Here is a 13,292-nt window from a genome sequence, read left to right as displayed (position 1 = left end):
TTCTCAGCCTGCGCGAATTCAACTTGTCATCCACTCACCACATTGCGCATTCACCACTTACACTTCATTCATTATCCTTCATTCCTCACACTTCACGCACACTGCGGCAAAACCTGTCACGGTTGTACACTGCACCACAGTCAACGACTTGATCTACGGCCTAAAGGTTACATCGGTACTGCAACCATCATACCCACATCGCAATAGCCTCATACATTGCAAGGAGGGATGGACATGGACGAAACAATGACGACTTCGACTTCTTCTTCTTCTTCTTCTCCTCCGGCGCCTTCGCAACCTGACAACAATAACGACGATGATCTCTTTCCTCAGACGTCAGCCTCGGCGCCCAATGCTGCTCCCCGAACCCCCAATCCACCACCAAACGAACATCTGAACGCTTCTGCACCAGGTGAACTGTCTCCGCCGCGCTCACAGGGCCACGCAAACGACGATCAGCAACCCATCTTCAACAACGGAGCAAACACAAGCAGTCGAAGATTACGAAGTGGAGTCGGCTCTAGTACCAACGGCACTGGTAATCGGATACCAGGCATTACGAGTGTTGCGAACGCGACTACAACATCAGGCACAGCGTCGTTTGTGGAAGACAGCAGAGAGGAAGGTCCGGGATGGGGTTGGAAGAATAAGAAAGCACAGGAAGAGATGTCGCGTGCCTGGGATAATGTGGTCGATCGGGATTTCAGTCTCAAAGAGTATGGAGATATCATGATGCTGGCAAACCAAGGGCGATGAAGTTGTCACGATCGCCTTGTTGAACAAGACGTCGACTTATTCCAGATCAAACCGGATAGAGAGGTGCAAGCTTGGACCTTTGCTGCGCAGGAAACCCTGTTTTTCTGTTTGACATGCATAGCGGTGGCGCATAACGTGGATACGCGAACGAATCCGTGGCTTCTACGGAGTACGTATCGAAGAGAAGAAGCGAGCAAGATCGGTGCAGATGACATTGCACTGTTTTGCCACGAAGTAATGGAAACGGCCGCAGGAGGTCCTGGGAAGCAGATAATGAATGAACGAATGAGAATAGCCAATGCTCGAATATGAATGCTAGAAATACTCAAGCCGCTCAACACCATAATCAGGATCAGGTATGTACCACCTACGAAATGGAACGTTCGAAAGGAATGAAAGGGTGAAATAGTCTCTCCTGTAGGAGTATTTCTACACGGGGATATGCCCAGGCTACATCTGTCTTTGTCTCTCCCTCGCTCCTCGGCGCCAGATTTCTCTATGTGAGTTACAGTATCTAAGAAGTGCCCCTCTCATGTCACATCCCGGCACTCCGTATCAATGCAAAATTTGGGGTGCGGAGCAAGGAAGGTCTCGACTTGTTGCCGGCAAGAGCCTCCCAAGTCTGTACAAAGATTCCATTACATCAAGCATCAAGCAACTGTGTGCTTCTTCGACACGTCGTGTGCACTTTGCATCATTCCCGCCCGCTCAAAGTGCGCGAACGATTTGTCGAACTGCATAGCGGGGCTTGTTCGCAATCCGAGCCCATCAGACAAATTTCGGGAATACTAAAATAGTGAGGAGCATTCGAGGCCATAGGGTCTTGGTGAATATGTCATGTGGCCGAACTTTTTCAGCTCTGCATATGCACAAGACTGTTTCGTGGCTGACAGAGCCGGGCGTTCATCATGGAGAAGCATGTTCGAGGATTCGGCTGGCATCTATCGGAGCTGTGGCGAAATCATAGTGGCGACCATTGCTTCACCGAGATGCAAATGCAGCTCTGACATTGGAGAACTCCGAGTCGTAGCACCAGGCAATAAACTGCCTACGCCGGAAAATGATCATCTCTTGCCTGTAGGTGCTAGACCCGGGACGTTACTGTATCGTTCGTCTCGCTCTGTCTTGAACAAGACCTGACACCAGAACTCCTTGGCGTCAGCATCCCACCATGTCCAGTATCGTCCTTCGCGGCGATCGACCTCGCGGGATTGTAACTTGAACGCACAAGTCTCGTATGGTTCAGCGGCGACAAGCAGATACTGGTAATCCCTTTCCGGCTCTTCGATCTTCTGCTCAAAAGCGCTCATGAATCGTACTCTAGGTTCCACGCCCGGAGTGATTTCAGGGTACAACAGCTGAAAGAGTAATCCGACCTGACGTGTCAGAGGGTCTCGAATCTTGGTGATCTTGTAACCTGGTCGCCCGATCTTGACCATGTTCTTTTTGACTTGCACACCCATCATGCCTGACATCATTTGTCCATCCTTCTGGGCTTCTTTTTGTTCCCTGGCCGCGCGGCGTGCAAGGTTCGTCTGGTGCTTGCGCCCTTGTGTATGTGCCAGGTATGAGCCATCGTTCTGGTGGACTGTCAGACAGAGTCGACATTCGAAGCTACCGACGTGGTTTTTAAAGAAGTAAGGGTCCTTGTCAAGATCGATGGTCTCGAGCGCGAGTTTGCGTAGCCGTTCTCGTCGGTCGGCGTTGGTGGCGGATTGCGAGGCGACGCCGCCACCGCCAAACTTGGAACCAGCGCGGTTTTGGTAGTCCATGTTTGATGTCAAATGTCTGCGACCAGGTTGATTTGAAGAAGCGGTTTAACTTAGACAGCTGCTGGTTGTTGCCTGTGTACGGAGTATGGAGCATGGGAATTCAGGAAAGAAATTCATACAAAGTAGCACAGCCTTGCTCCGCACTTGGCAAGGCTGCCGATGACGAGGCTGGGCAAGGCTGGATATCGGAGGCACCCCATAGAAGCGCGATTCGAGGTGGGCAACGTTTGATTTACAACCACACACTATGTTCAAAGATGTCTGAATCCTTCTATACCTCATCATCAGCTTCCAACCTGCCCAATGTTACCGCGACCTCTACGCCACCTCCTTCATCCCCTATCACAGGCAGCGCACCCCCTCCACCCCCACCGAAACCAGTCTCGCATCTGAACAGCCAGGCTCAAAGCGCCAATGTAAGCCGCACTGGTACTCCCACGCTCTCGTCGACACCTACGAATGCTGTGCCTGGTATAACGAACTCTCCTCGTCCTCAACCACCTGTTCCAAACGCACAACAGACCTTTGCTCCGGTCCCACCACAACCGCAGCAGCGGTATGATCCCATTCCACCTCCGTCATTGTCGGACCGCTGGATTCCGTCACAACTACAAGATAAGCCGATCAATGAACTTCATACACTCGTCAACAATGCTTCCTTACTGGCGTCGATAGCCTCGACGCATCCTTCCTACACATCGTCTCTCAAACCTCTCCAGGACGCAATCCATGCCAATCTCCAACTAGTACAGCAAGTGTCTCAGGCCGAGAGTCAACTACGTCAACTCCGAGACGAAACTGGCCAACTGTTGCTCAGTCACGCCTCTTTGCAGACACAATGGAGGAGAAAGCAGACTGAAATGGACGATGCTCTGTCACCGTGGGGTCCACGACAAATGTACCAAAGACTCGTGTCGAGTATAGGTGAGCAAGAAGCGTTGCTCAGAGCCACACAGGAAAGTTTCCTCGAAGGCTCGACTAGTGATGACACGAGCCATGGCAAGGCCAGTGAGAAGGAGATTAATGACTGGGTGCGGAGGATAAGAGAAGGTGCTACGACACTGGAGAAGAGGAGAGAGATGAGGGCCAGATGGGACGAAGGTAGAGTTGGTGGATGGAGATGAAGACCGCACCTTGGGATATGATTGAAGAATCAACGAGGCTATTGATACCGGTCAGGAACATTGGATTCTATTTTCCATGGCCACAAGGGCACCTGATGTATGAGACGAAGTCACGGACAGAAGCCCGTTCCTCTACCTTGCAGGGCTGATACCGAGAAGACAAGTACCTTCCTGATGAGGTTATGCAGCGTAACAGTTCAATTGTCGGAGACGAGACACTGCTATGAAGCGCCGTGGCCTCAATTCTCCCCGACGGAGTTCCCGAATGAGAACGACCAATAGCTGCAACATGAATTACGACTTGACATCCTTGGGGAATATCGGTCGGTTTCGACCACTGTGAGACTCTTGGAGCAGTACACGAAAATGATGTCTACACAGAAATCTTGTCATGATCCTCTACCGGGTGACTTCTGGCGGGGTCGGGTCGTCGAATTTGAGACTGTTCCAGCTCCCGGATCATCACAGCAGCGAGTCACCCTCCAAACAGATAGGAGCTTCCTCTCCCACCAACCTCAACCATGCAGACAGAGACAGACATGTTCTTCGCGTCGGTGTCATTTTGAGACTGGACCACTGGACACGGTTCTAAGATATAGCCAGCTCTCGGAGCCCTCAAGGGACCCGTGGAAGAGGTATATAGCTACCTAGGTACAATACCTTATATAATTTCCTACATTTCCCAGTGAACGGAAGACCGGACCAAAGTTGATATTCCTTGATGCCGTGACCTACCTTGGTACGTATACGCTGTGTACGAATTCTCACTCGGGAGAACAGCTCGTCCATGCCCGTCCATCTAGTGGCCATAACCACATGATTCGTGTGCGTACCATATATACCATGTCCTTGTCCATATCCCCTTGGGCGACCAGAGTCATGTTGGAAGTCCTTTTCCCTGTCCGTATCCCCCGGCTCCTCAAAATATCTCTGCACGTCCGACCCCAGACAGTCAAAGTCCGACGTACGAGGTGAGATTTCCCCTTTTTCTTCACAATACTTCTGCCAACGTCCACCAGGTCCCTTTCGTGTTCGATCATCTCCACCATCTCTCAAGCACTGTTATATTGAAGCAGGCACCGAGGCCACAACGACCCAATACCTAGTTTCTTCTTTTATATTCTCCCTTCCCTCGGCTAGTTCGTTCATTCTTTGCACAAACAGTTTCCTCGCGCGCTCCCTCGTCCCGTTTTCAGGTTTTCCAAACCGTTCAAACATTTCTTTCTCGACGGCCTCGTCAAAAATCTCTTCGGCCTCTTTTGGTTTGTAATGCGTCGTGGCGTACGGTTCCGTCTCGAACAGTTTTTCGATCTCGAATCCGGCGTCGCGTACCACTTTCCCCAGGTCTTCGATACTCTCGTACCTCGCCGCCCCACCGTCCCAGATGACCTTTTCGCCCAATTGAGCCGCGACGTGGCGAAAAACGTTCATGATCAGATTGGCATCTCGACTCTGCACGTCCGTCACGATTTTTCCTCCACCCTCCTCGAGAAGGGTCTTCCATTGTCTGAGTGCACCCACCGGGTCATCTAGCAGGATCAGAGCCGAAGCACAAGTGATGACATCAAATTTGGTCGCCGATGATGATGATGAATCCTGTGTGAACCGTGATGAATCTAGATGTTGAATGTCACCTTTTATGAACGAAACTTGTAACCCTGCTCGTTCGGCCTTGAGGCGTCCTCGATCCAGCATCCCGGAACTGACGTCCACGCCGATGACCACGCCAGAGTCACCGACGATCGACTTTGCTCCGATCGACACGAGACCCGTCCCGCATGCTAAATCCAACACGTTTTGACCGGCCCGTAAGTCCGCCCAAACCAGATAGTCTCGCGCTTGGTCGACATGAACTTGGTTCTCGTCGTACTTGTCGCTACGGGAGTCGTAGAGGGCACTGATTGAATCGAGCCGAGACGGTGGAGGCATTTTCTTTTTTCGGCTATAGAACGATAACAAGAAGTTATATTGAAGTACTTGGAACAAATGGTGGTAGTTTTAAGGGGAGTGATAAGAGAACACAAAAACCACGCAATCAATCTATCTACCTCAGGTGCCCACATATATGTAGTACAGTACTGACCTAGGTCCCTTTCTGTGGAGACTTTGAGTATTTTTGCCACATTGACGGCATCGCAATGTACTTTTGTTCAAGCACATGCTTTCCATCACCACCCCTTCTCTCATACAGTCGTGTTTAGATATAAACAATCTACCGACTCTTCCCCTTCCCCCTTACAATCCTTCCTCTACTCCTTTCATCTTCCACGAAAAGTACCTCTGACATCATCCACCAACAATTCCGGTACTTCCCAAGCCGCCAAATGTCCCCCCCTGGCGTGTTGTTTGATGTACACCACATTACCCAAAGTGTGCAACCACAACTCTCGCGGTGGCGTCAATTCGGCGGGGAACTGACTCACTCCGATCTTGACCGTCTTGCCGGTATCGCGCTGCGCCGTGACCACACTCGACCCGCCACCTTTTTGGTTCGTTTCTTCGTAGTATATACGCATACTGGCGGCGGCACCCGCGGTCGAATACGCGTAGATGCAAACCCAGGTCAAGACCTCTTCCTCCGTCCAAGGGTACCCGTCCGTCCAGTCGTGAAGTTTCTCGTAGATCCAAGCGAGAAGCCCAAGCGGGGAGGCCGTCACCGCGATGGCGATCGTTTGCGTCTTTGTCGCCTGGATGTTGTAGTACCCCATGCCCGTACGCAAGGTGTGGACGGTACGCTCGGCGGCGGCCTTCTCCCAGTCGTTCAACGGCGTGGATTGACATTTTGCAAACAAATCCGGATGAGACGTCGACGTGGGTTCGGCCGGGATGGCCATGTTGATGTGTTGAGCCTGGATATGAACGGGGTATTTTAGGGCCATGATCCGGGTGACGAAATAACCCAAGTCGCCTCCTTGGGTCACTGTTTTTGAGTTTTTAGCTGTAGTACGCGAGGACGTTGTGAAACATCTCTATCAGCAGGCCAAACGTACCATATTGATCATAACCAAGTTTCAGCATGAGTTTATGACACATTTCGGCATGTTGTTCGACACCGAATCCTGGCTAAAAAGACAAAACGAAACGTCAGTCGGTCAGTCGACGTCTTGAAAAATCACTCGCCGCGGAATTTCAGGACCATGAGCAATGGTGTCGGGAATAGCAACCGAGCATCAGGAGTTATCAGGAGTACCAGCAGAGTTTGACTCACCTTTACACAACCCTGTGAGAAACCAAAGTTCACCAAACTAGGAGCGACGACATGAAAACGAGGTTCTTGTCCACTCTCGTCTTCCAGTAGCAAGGGCAAAATCTTGCTAACCTCCAAAAAACTCCCAGGCCATCCGTGTACGAAGATCAAAGGAATGGCGGCGTTCTTGGGGACTTCAGTCCTGGCGTGAACGAAATGAATGTCGAATGTACCAAACCCATCGACTTCGATCTTGGTCGTGAACTGGGGTAGTTCGGTGTTTAGTCGAGTTTCGACCTTGCGCCAGTCGAACTCGTCCCGCCAGTACTTTGCCAGACGATGGATCTCGGAGTTGGGTGTACCTCGGGTCCACTGGTCGCCTTCCTCGACTTCGACAGGAAGATCATCGTCATCGAGGGAGATTGAGAGTTTGGACCTGGTCCGTTCGAGGACGGTGTCTGGTATTGATATTTTGAAGGGAGTGATATCTGGAGTGGTCATGTTGGGGAGATATATATATATATATTGGCTTGATAGAATATAGGACTCTGAGGGCGATAGTGACAGCAACAAGAGAAACGAAGTAGGATGCAAGAGAGGGGAACCTAGTCTTAATCGTTCTCATGTACTGATTCTTTATAAACCCCTAAACCCAACTATTCGAGTCAGGCAGTCCATGTAATAACATTCGACCACCTTTGGAGGGAGGGGCCTGTATCACCGGAGCAAAAGTAACTCCTTCGGGGGAGGGGGGCCAAATTTCCTACCTACTATAGGTGCATTCCTACGGAGTACACTGACTTTTCATCGATCATCGTTTGGACCCGAGCAAAAGAAGAAAACTCGGTATCGAGTCCTATGGTTACAAGTACAAGTATCTTGAGTACAGACCAAAGCGAAAGGAGTGGCACGTCCCAGGAAGTTGTGGATCAAGTACCTGAACAAACGAGCTAATGTTGTACAATACATCCGTCTCTCAAAAAGGATCCGGCAGCTCGCTTATCGACCTTACCGTAATATTTCGGTCAATGATACGGAGTACAACATCCTCTGTACTCCAAAGGAGTATCCCATTTTTGTTTAAACGAGCAAGATTCATTACTATACCATACAAGAGGCTATCTGTATCTACTCTACTCCGTACTAGGTAGGTAATACCCACTATTGTACTCCCTCGGTAGGTACAACCATACATTCCACACCAAGAAACTCAAGACCACAAGACAAAGGTCAATATGTAGTTTCGAGTTTCGTTCTCAACCAAGATACCGAGTACTGTATCTACCATATCCATCCTTTAATCCGTACAATTCTTACACACCGTGTAAATATCAAAGTTCAATTTTATGACCCTCAACTCCGTACCAGTATATCCCATCCCATCCATCATACTACTCAATCAGTAGTTAGGGTATCAAATGATCATGACTCATGTGCATCCCATTCATATCCTTCGTCACATCCTAATCATCATTCCAAGTTCGGATCAAATTTGTTATAGTCATAACAGACCGTCAAACCAACCAGATATTCGATCCATCCGGTGGTGTATTCAGTCTTCATGCTCCCCCTCCTCCTCCATCGCGGTCGCAACTTTCCACCATCGTCAACCTGTTCAACTCCGTCTGCAACTCTTCTATGGTTCTTTTCAACATGACAATTCCACCACGACTCAGCGGTCGTAGAAACACCTTGGTCATATCATCTTTTTCTCCCTGAGAATCCAACAAGCTCTCATCATTCCTAGCCCTCGCAGACTCGGACCTTTCAATCAAAAGCTTGCCTTGGCTGATGATTGTGCCGAGCAGACTCTCACCTGGCTTGTCTGGGTGGTGAGGCAAATACAACCACGCCAGGACATCTGTCATCGCCCTCGGCGGACGCACCAGCGCGTTCTTGGTGAATCTTCGGGCCATGACAAACGCCTTTTCATTGTACTGCTCTGCCTCGTGAATGTATCTCTCGTCGTCTTCGTAACCTTCGAAACCGGCTTCATTGTAGAAGGGGTTCTTCACAAAGACGAGGCCTTGCAAAGACACCAAAATCTGCAGGATTGTAGCCATGGGATTCCATGATTCAGTCTTGTGCTGTCCCGACCAAGTACCCAGCAGACTCAGACAGATCTTGCCTTCTTCGTAGAGGTTGGGATTGATTCGACCCATTCCGCTCGTCCAGCTATGAAAATGCGCCGTCGGCGGTTGCTCTGGAAATCGTTCCGGTAGTTGCAAGTCTATCAGAAAAGGAGCATTCTCATAAGGCGTATCTCGAGGTCCAACCATGAGGCATCGGAAGAGATCAAGTCGCCTTTCATAGGTTCGAACATAGATTTGCCCTTTGGGCAACGAGGACGCGAGAATTTTATGTTCTTTGGCAATCCGTTTCAGTGCACCGATAGATGAGGAAACTGATTGGAGCCCAAACTGGTCTGCTGGAGGCTCTTGGTCGAGTATGAGGAATTGCGGAGGTGGCCCGGGTGGCATCGTGGTCGATAAAGGGGCCTCTGCTGGGGCCTCTGCTGGCTCAGGTGGCACTGTGGTCAAGATTGGGGCATGTGATTTATGAATCAGATCAGCCTCCTCCGGTGTCAAGTCTAGTAGTAAATCATCAACCTCTCCCATTTCCACGTCGGCATCAGAGTAGTCATCGGACGAGTCGTCCGAGATCTCGATGTCCACGTCAAAATTATCCACATCCAGCAAATCGCCATCAACTGATTCCATGTCGCGTCGGTCACCAGGAATGCATGCTAAGAGTCCATCAAGATCCATGCGGACATCACGACAATGTTGAGCTGCCCCCAGTCGCACAGTCAGAGAGCCATCAAGTCCAGTTGCAACCACCTGGCCTACCCAGTCCCGTGGCCCTGCACCATTCGGTTCAGTACGAGCCTTTGGCATTCTCCACGGCGCTATACTGATAGGGGAGAGCTCTCTATCTACTGCCCTCTCTATTCCAGGTCTGGGTGAAGTCGAATTCGTTGGTAGTGATATGTCAACGCTTTCGCCAGTCTCGTAAGCTTGCTGGCCCCTGGTGACTTTTACCAAGTCCGCAAGGACGCACATGTCCCTTGGTAGACAATTAAAGAAAGGAAATGGTAGAATCTCGTACAAAGAGACATCCGATACTGTGTCACCGATGGGCCCAAAGTGGGAGGCATGGCTCAAATTCCGCCCCGACGACAAGAGCTCGATCTTCGGTTTCCGATACCAGCGGATCGAGGCCACTCTCTCGCGCGGGTCGATGGTCTGAATGACACCCACTTTCTGCGGCATCAAGTCGTGTGGACGTTCAAACAATGCCATCTCATTGAACTCTGACGTTTCAAAGCTGACGGCGGAAGATGATGCTGTGGGTCTTTGAAGCATTCCCTCGCGCATAACGACAATATTCGTAGGCTGTAGTTCGGGTTCGAAGAGGTCATGATCGTGCAAGTCCATTGAGTCAGAGGTTGTTGTCGAGCCATCTTGCCAGAGTACAGTTGCCTTTTGTTTCATATCGACGACTATGAATTCGTTGAAGTCCCAATCAGGGTAGTCGACAGATACCACCCTCGTTAAACGGCCGTGAGAGTTCTGTTCACTCCCCTGATACTTGACGGCCGCCCCCGTGGGATCTCGGAATCTAACGTGAGTACCCACTGCAATGTATAGTCCCAGGAGGACGCTTTGCGTGTCTTTCGGATATCCTGATATTGTTCTCGAATGCAATGTCGTTGTTATTGTTGCTGTCTTGCTTGGCATTTTGGCAGAATCATAGACAGATACATACTTGTTAAGGGTTAATTGGGCCTGGTCTTGAAAGGTGTCAATGTTTTCGTAAATGGATTGTTCGCATCTCGGTTTTGTACTTGCGTTTGATTTGTCGCGCCGATTGTTGACTAACCACATCGTAGTAACTTCTCGAGCGCGAACATCTAGCACCACTCCAAGTCTACGGCACTTGGGGTCGTATGAGCCACGAATCCATCTTCCTTCTCTCAGTGGACCATGATTGATAACGACGTGATCGCCGGGGCGTAATACTTCCACAGGAACCCCATATGTGTTTTCGGTATTGGCAAAATCCGGCAGCTCCTTTCGCGTAGCATCCCCACGGATAAACATATTGAACAGCGGTATCCCGTTATCTTCAAGTGGGAGACAGATGCCGCCAAGTCCTGTGACCACCACGACTGACTTGTTTTCAAGTGCAATGACCACATTGTATCCAACATCCGAAACCAATCCTATCCACTTGTCACTTGTCAGGTAATCACCTCTAACCACATCTTGTGCTACTTTGATTTCTCGGGACGGGACGTTATAAATGAGAGCGTGCGGGTTCGGATGGGAGAACCGTAGTGGAGGGTGCGAGGCGCATGCAGGTGAGCACGATGGGAACAATTGTTCGACGGAGAGTAGTTTGGCGACTTCCCTGTCGCAGGCGAGTGGTGCGAGCGTGTAAGTTTCGTCGACATCGATGACCTTTCCAGTCATGCAACTGCCGTCCTGCCTCACAACGTCGCCAACTTGAAAGGCGCGGCTCAGAAGGGTCAGATCATTCTCGTCCACGAGCGAGCAACCATCTGTCTCTTCAGCCCATTTGACATAAACATAACCAGCTGGTGGCACGCCGGTTGCGAGAAACTCATCCGACACTTTAGAAGGGATGGTAGTGTGTGCGAGATTCAACCTATTTTCTAGACGAGGTGTGTCCGGCTCGCCATTCGTACGGGTGATTGCCCCGTGCAATCGTGTGTTCTGCTTGAGAGCAACATGATCGTAGACTTCGAGGGTTCGCATCTGCCTAATGTGACGAATTGAACGTGGCGTAAGGTCAATGGTGGTGGGCTTAAGAAATGAGAAGACAGGCACGACATGGAAACAGTACGAGGAGAGCACAACAAGGCTACGGCAAAACACCGGCATGAATCTATTCCTCCTTTACCAGCCAAACATCAAACGTCACTGATATTCCAAGACATTTATTGATCATCTTGCTTCCCGAGTATCTCAGACGTATTCTTGTATGTATCGCTACCTTCTGCCTACTCATCATCAGGTCACTCGCCGTCCATGTTGCATCATATCTCAAACTTCTCTCCAACCAGCTCTTCACTCAACTTCCACAGTTTCTCGGCGTTTTCCACCGATTCAGCGTATTCGTAAGTCGGCTGGCATTTTGAGTCTGCCATGTACATACCACTCTGGCTCTCAATTCTGGGGTCCAAAGCTGCCACAATGGTGGTGGTGATGCCCTGTTCAACCGGCTTGGGGGGATCTTGAGCCAGTGGGAAGGGTTTGCCCGTGTTCTTGAGAGCAATCGGGTCAATCTGTGCCAACGCCGCCATAACATCAGAGATATGGTTGGCCAGGTTCGTGGTCATGATGCCACCCGGATGTACACCGTAGCTTTGAATGCCTCGCGACTTCAGTCTCTGTGTCAAACCTAGAGAGAAGAGGACGTTGGCCGTCTTTGCCTGACCGTACGCTGACCATGGGTCGTATGCCTTGCCGTTGGAAAAGTTGTAGTCATCAAAGCGGACCGGTCCAATCTTGTGACCGAGACTCGTCAAGTTGACGATGCGAGAACCAGGACCCGCGGCGAGGATCTTGGGCAGGAGCAGTTTCGTGAACAAGAAGTGGCCCAGGTGGTTGGTCGCAAATTGCATCTCGATACCATCCTTGTTCGTCTGGTATTCGTTCAGGGCCATGACGCCGGCATTGTTGATCAGATAGTCGAGCTTGTCAATAGAAGAGTTGATGGTGGCAGCTGCGACGCGCACAGAGTCAAAGTCGTCGAGCGAGACAGGCACGAAGGTGACTTTGATAGCCGGGTTCAGCTCCTTGATCCGAGCAATGACTGAATCGACTCGGGTTTGCGAGCGAGCAAGGAGGATCAGATGCGCAGGGCTGGCATGAGCGAAAGCGATTGCAGTCTCAGCTCCCAGCCCTCGTTCGCTGGCCCCGGTAATGACAACTGCGACGAGATTCAGTCAGCGGTGGGTCTTTCTCCGGAACAAGGCAGAATGCTCACTTGTTTTGCCATCGACTCGATCACGCAACTCCTGGACTACCTCGACACCTGTAGTTTCTCGAGTGAAGTCCTTCATGTTGAAGATTCAGAAGCACGTAGCAAGATGTTCGAAGCGATCACTTTGGGAGTTGGTAAGTTGTCTTGAAGTTGGTTTGTGCGGGCGAAGAGAATGTATTCTCTGTTGATCCACGAGGCAAGTCTTCTCCTTATATACTGCACGGTCACCCTGATCAGGGAGCCAGACCATGTCACTTGCTTACCTTAACATGGCCAAAGCATACCTAACTCCATAGCACAAGGCCGACAAGCCCATGGTCCTGATGAACAATGCAGATGGTATGGATACTGAGCCAGGCACCGAGTACTCTCGAAAGAATGGACATTCTATGCCCACGAATCAGGTCATCTTGTGCCCTGAGCAAAATAAAAGACATGACT

General features: G+C 50.4%; 6 protein-coding genes across 6 annotated transcripts; 2 read left to right on the top strand and 4 right to left on the bottom strand.

The window, feature by feature from the left end:
* Positions 1 to 27: 27 nt before the first annotated feature.
* Positions 28 to 1,155, top strand: PV06_02449 (uncharacterized protein). The gene has a single exon (XM_016403134.1). It carries the CDS (start codon positions 229 to 231, stop codon positions 754 to 756), a length of 528 nt encoding a protein of 175 aa, XP_016267031.1. The 5' UTR covers positions 28 to 228; the 3' UTR covers positions 757 to 1,155.
* A 2-nt stretch (positions 1,156 to 1,157) lies between these two features.
* Positions 1,158 to 2,602, bottom strand: PV06_02448 (uncharacterized protein). The gene has a single exon (XM_016403133.1). The coding sequence runs from the start codon at positions 2,526 to 2,528 to the stop codon at positions 1,821 to 1,823; it is 708 nt and encodes a 235-aa protein (XP_016267030.1). The 5' UTR covers positions 2,529 to 2,602; the 3' UTR covers positions 1,158 to 1,820.
* Positions 2,603 to 2,785: 183 nt separating this feature from the next.
* PV06_02447 (uncharacterized protein) lies at positions 2,786 to 4,336 on the top strand (the record flags this gene model as incomplete). The annotated part of the gene is made up of 1 exon (XM_016403132.1): positions 2,786 to 4,336. The coding sequence occupies one exon, from the start codon at positions 2,786 to 2,788 to the stop codon at positions 3,650 to 3,652; it is 867 nt and encodes a 288-aa protein (XP_016267029.1). The 3' UTR covers positions 3,653 to 4,336.
* Positions 4,234 to 5,660, bottom strand: PV06_02446 (uncharacterized protein). The gene has a single exon (XM_016403131.1). The coding sequence runs from the start codon at positions 5,579 to 5,581 to the stop codon at positions 4,715 to 4,717; it is 867 nt and encodes a 288-aa protein (XP_016267028.1). The 5' UTR covers positions 5,582 to 5,660; the 3' UTR covers positions 4,234 to 4,714.
* A 2,437-nt stretch (positions 5,661 to 8,097) lies between these two features.
* PV06_02445 (uncharacterized protein) lies at positions 8,098 to 11,664 on the bottom strand. Its single transcript, XM_016403130.1, has one exon. The coding sequence runs from the start codon at positions 11,618 to 11,620 to the stop codon at positions 8,399 to 8,401; it is 3,222 nt and encodes a 1,073-aa protein (XP_016267027.1). The 5' UTR covers positions 11,621 to 11,664; the 3' UTR covers positions 8,098 to 8,398.
* Positions 11,665 to 11,901: 237 nt separating this feature from the next.
* On the bottom strand, positions 11,902 to 12,930 carry PV06_02444 (uncharacterized protein; the record flags this gene model as incomplete). Its single annotated transcript, XM_016403129.1, has 2 exons — positions 11,902 to 12,797; positions 12,855 to 12,930. 2 exons carry the CDS (start codon positions 12,928 to 12,930, stop codon positions 11,902 to 11,904), a joined length of 972 nt encoding a protein of 323 aa, XP_016267026.1.
* Between the last annotated feature and the right edge of the window lie 362 nt (positions 12,931 to 13,292).

Source organism: Exophiala oligosperma, assembly GCF_000835515.1.
Source record: "Exophiala oligosperma strain CBS 72588 unplaced genomic scaffold supercont1.2, whole genome shotgun sequence".
Lineage (NCBI taxonomy): Eukaryota > Fungi > Ascomycota > Eurotiomycetes > Chaetothyriales > Herpotrichiellaceae > Exophiala > Exophiala oligosperma.
The sequence above is the reverse complement of the archived record's forward strand: the minus strand, read 5'-3'. Positions and strand labels throughout refer to the sequence as shown.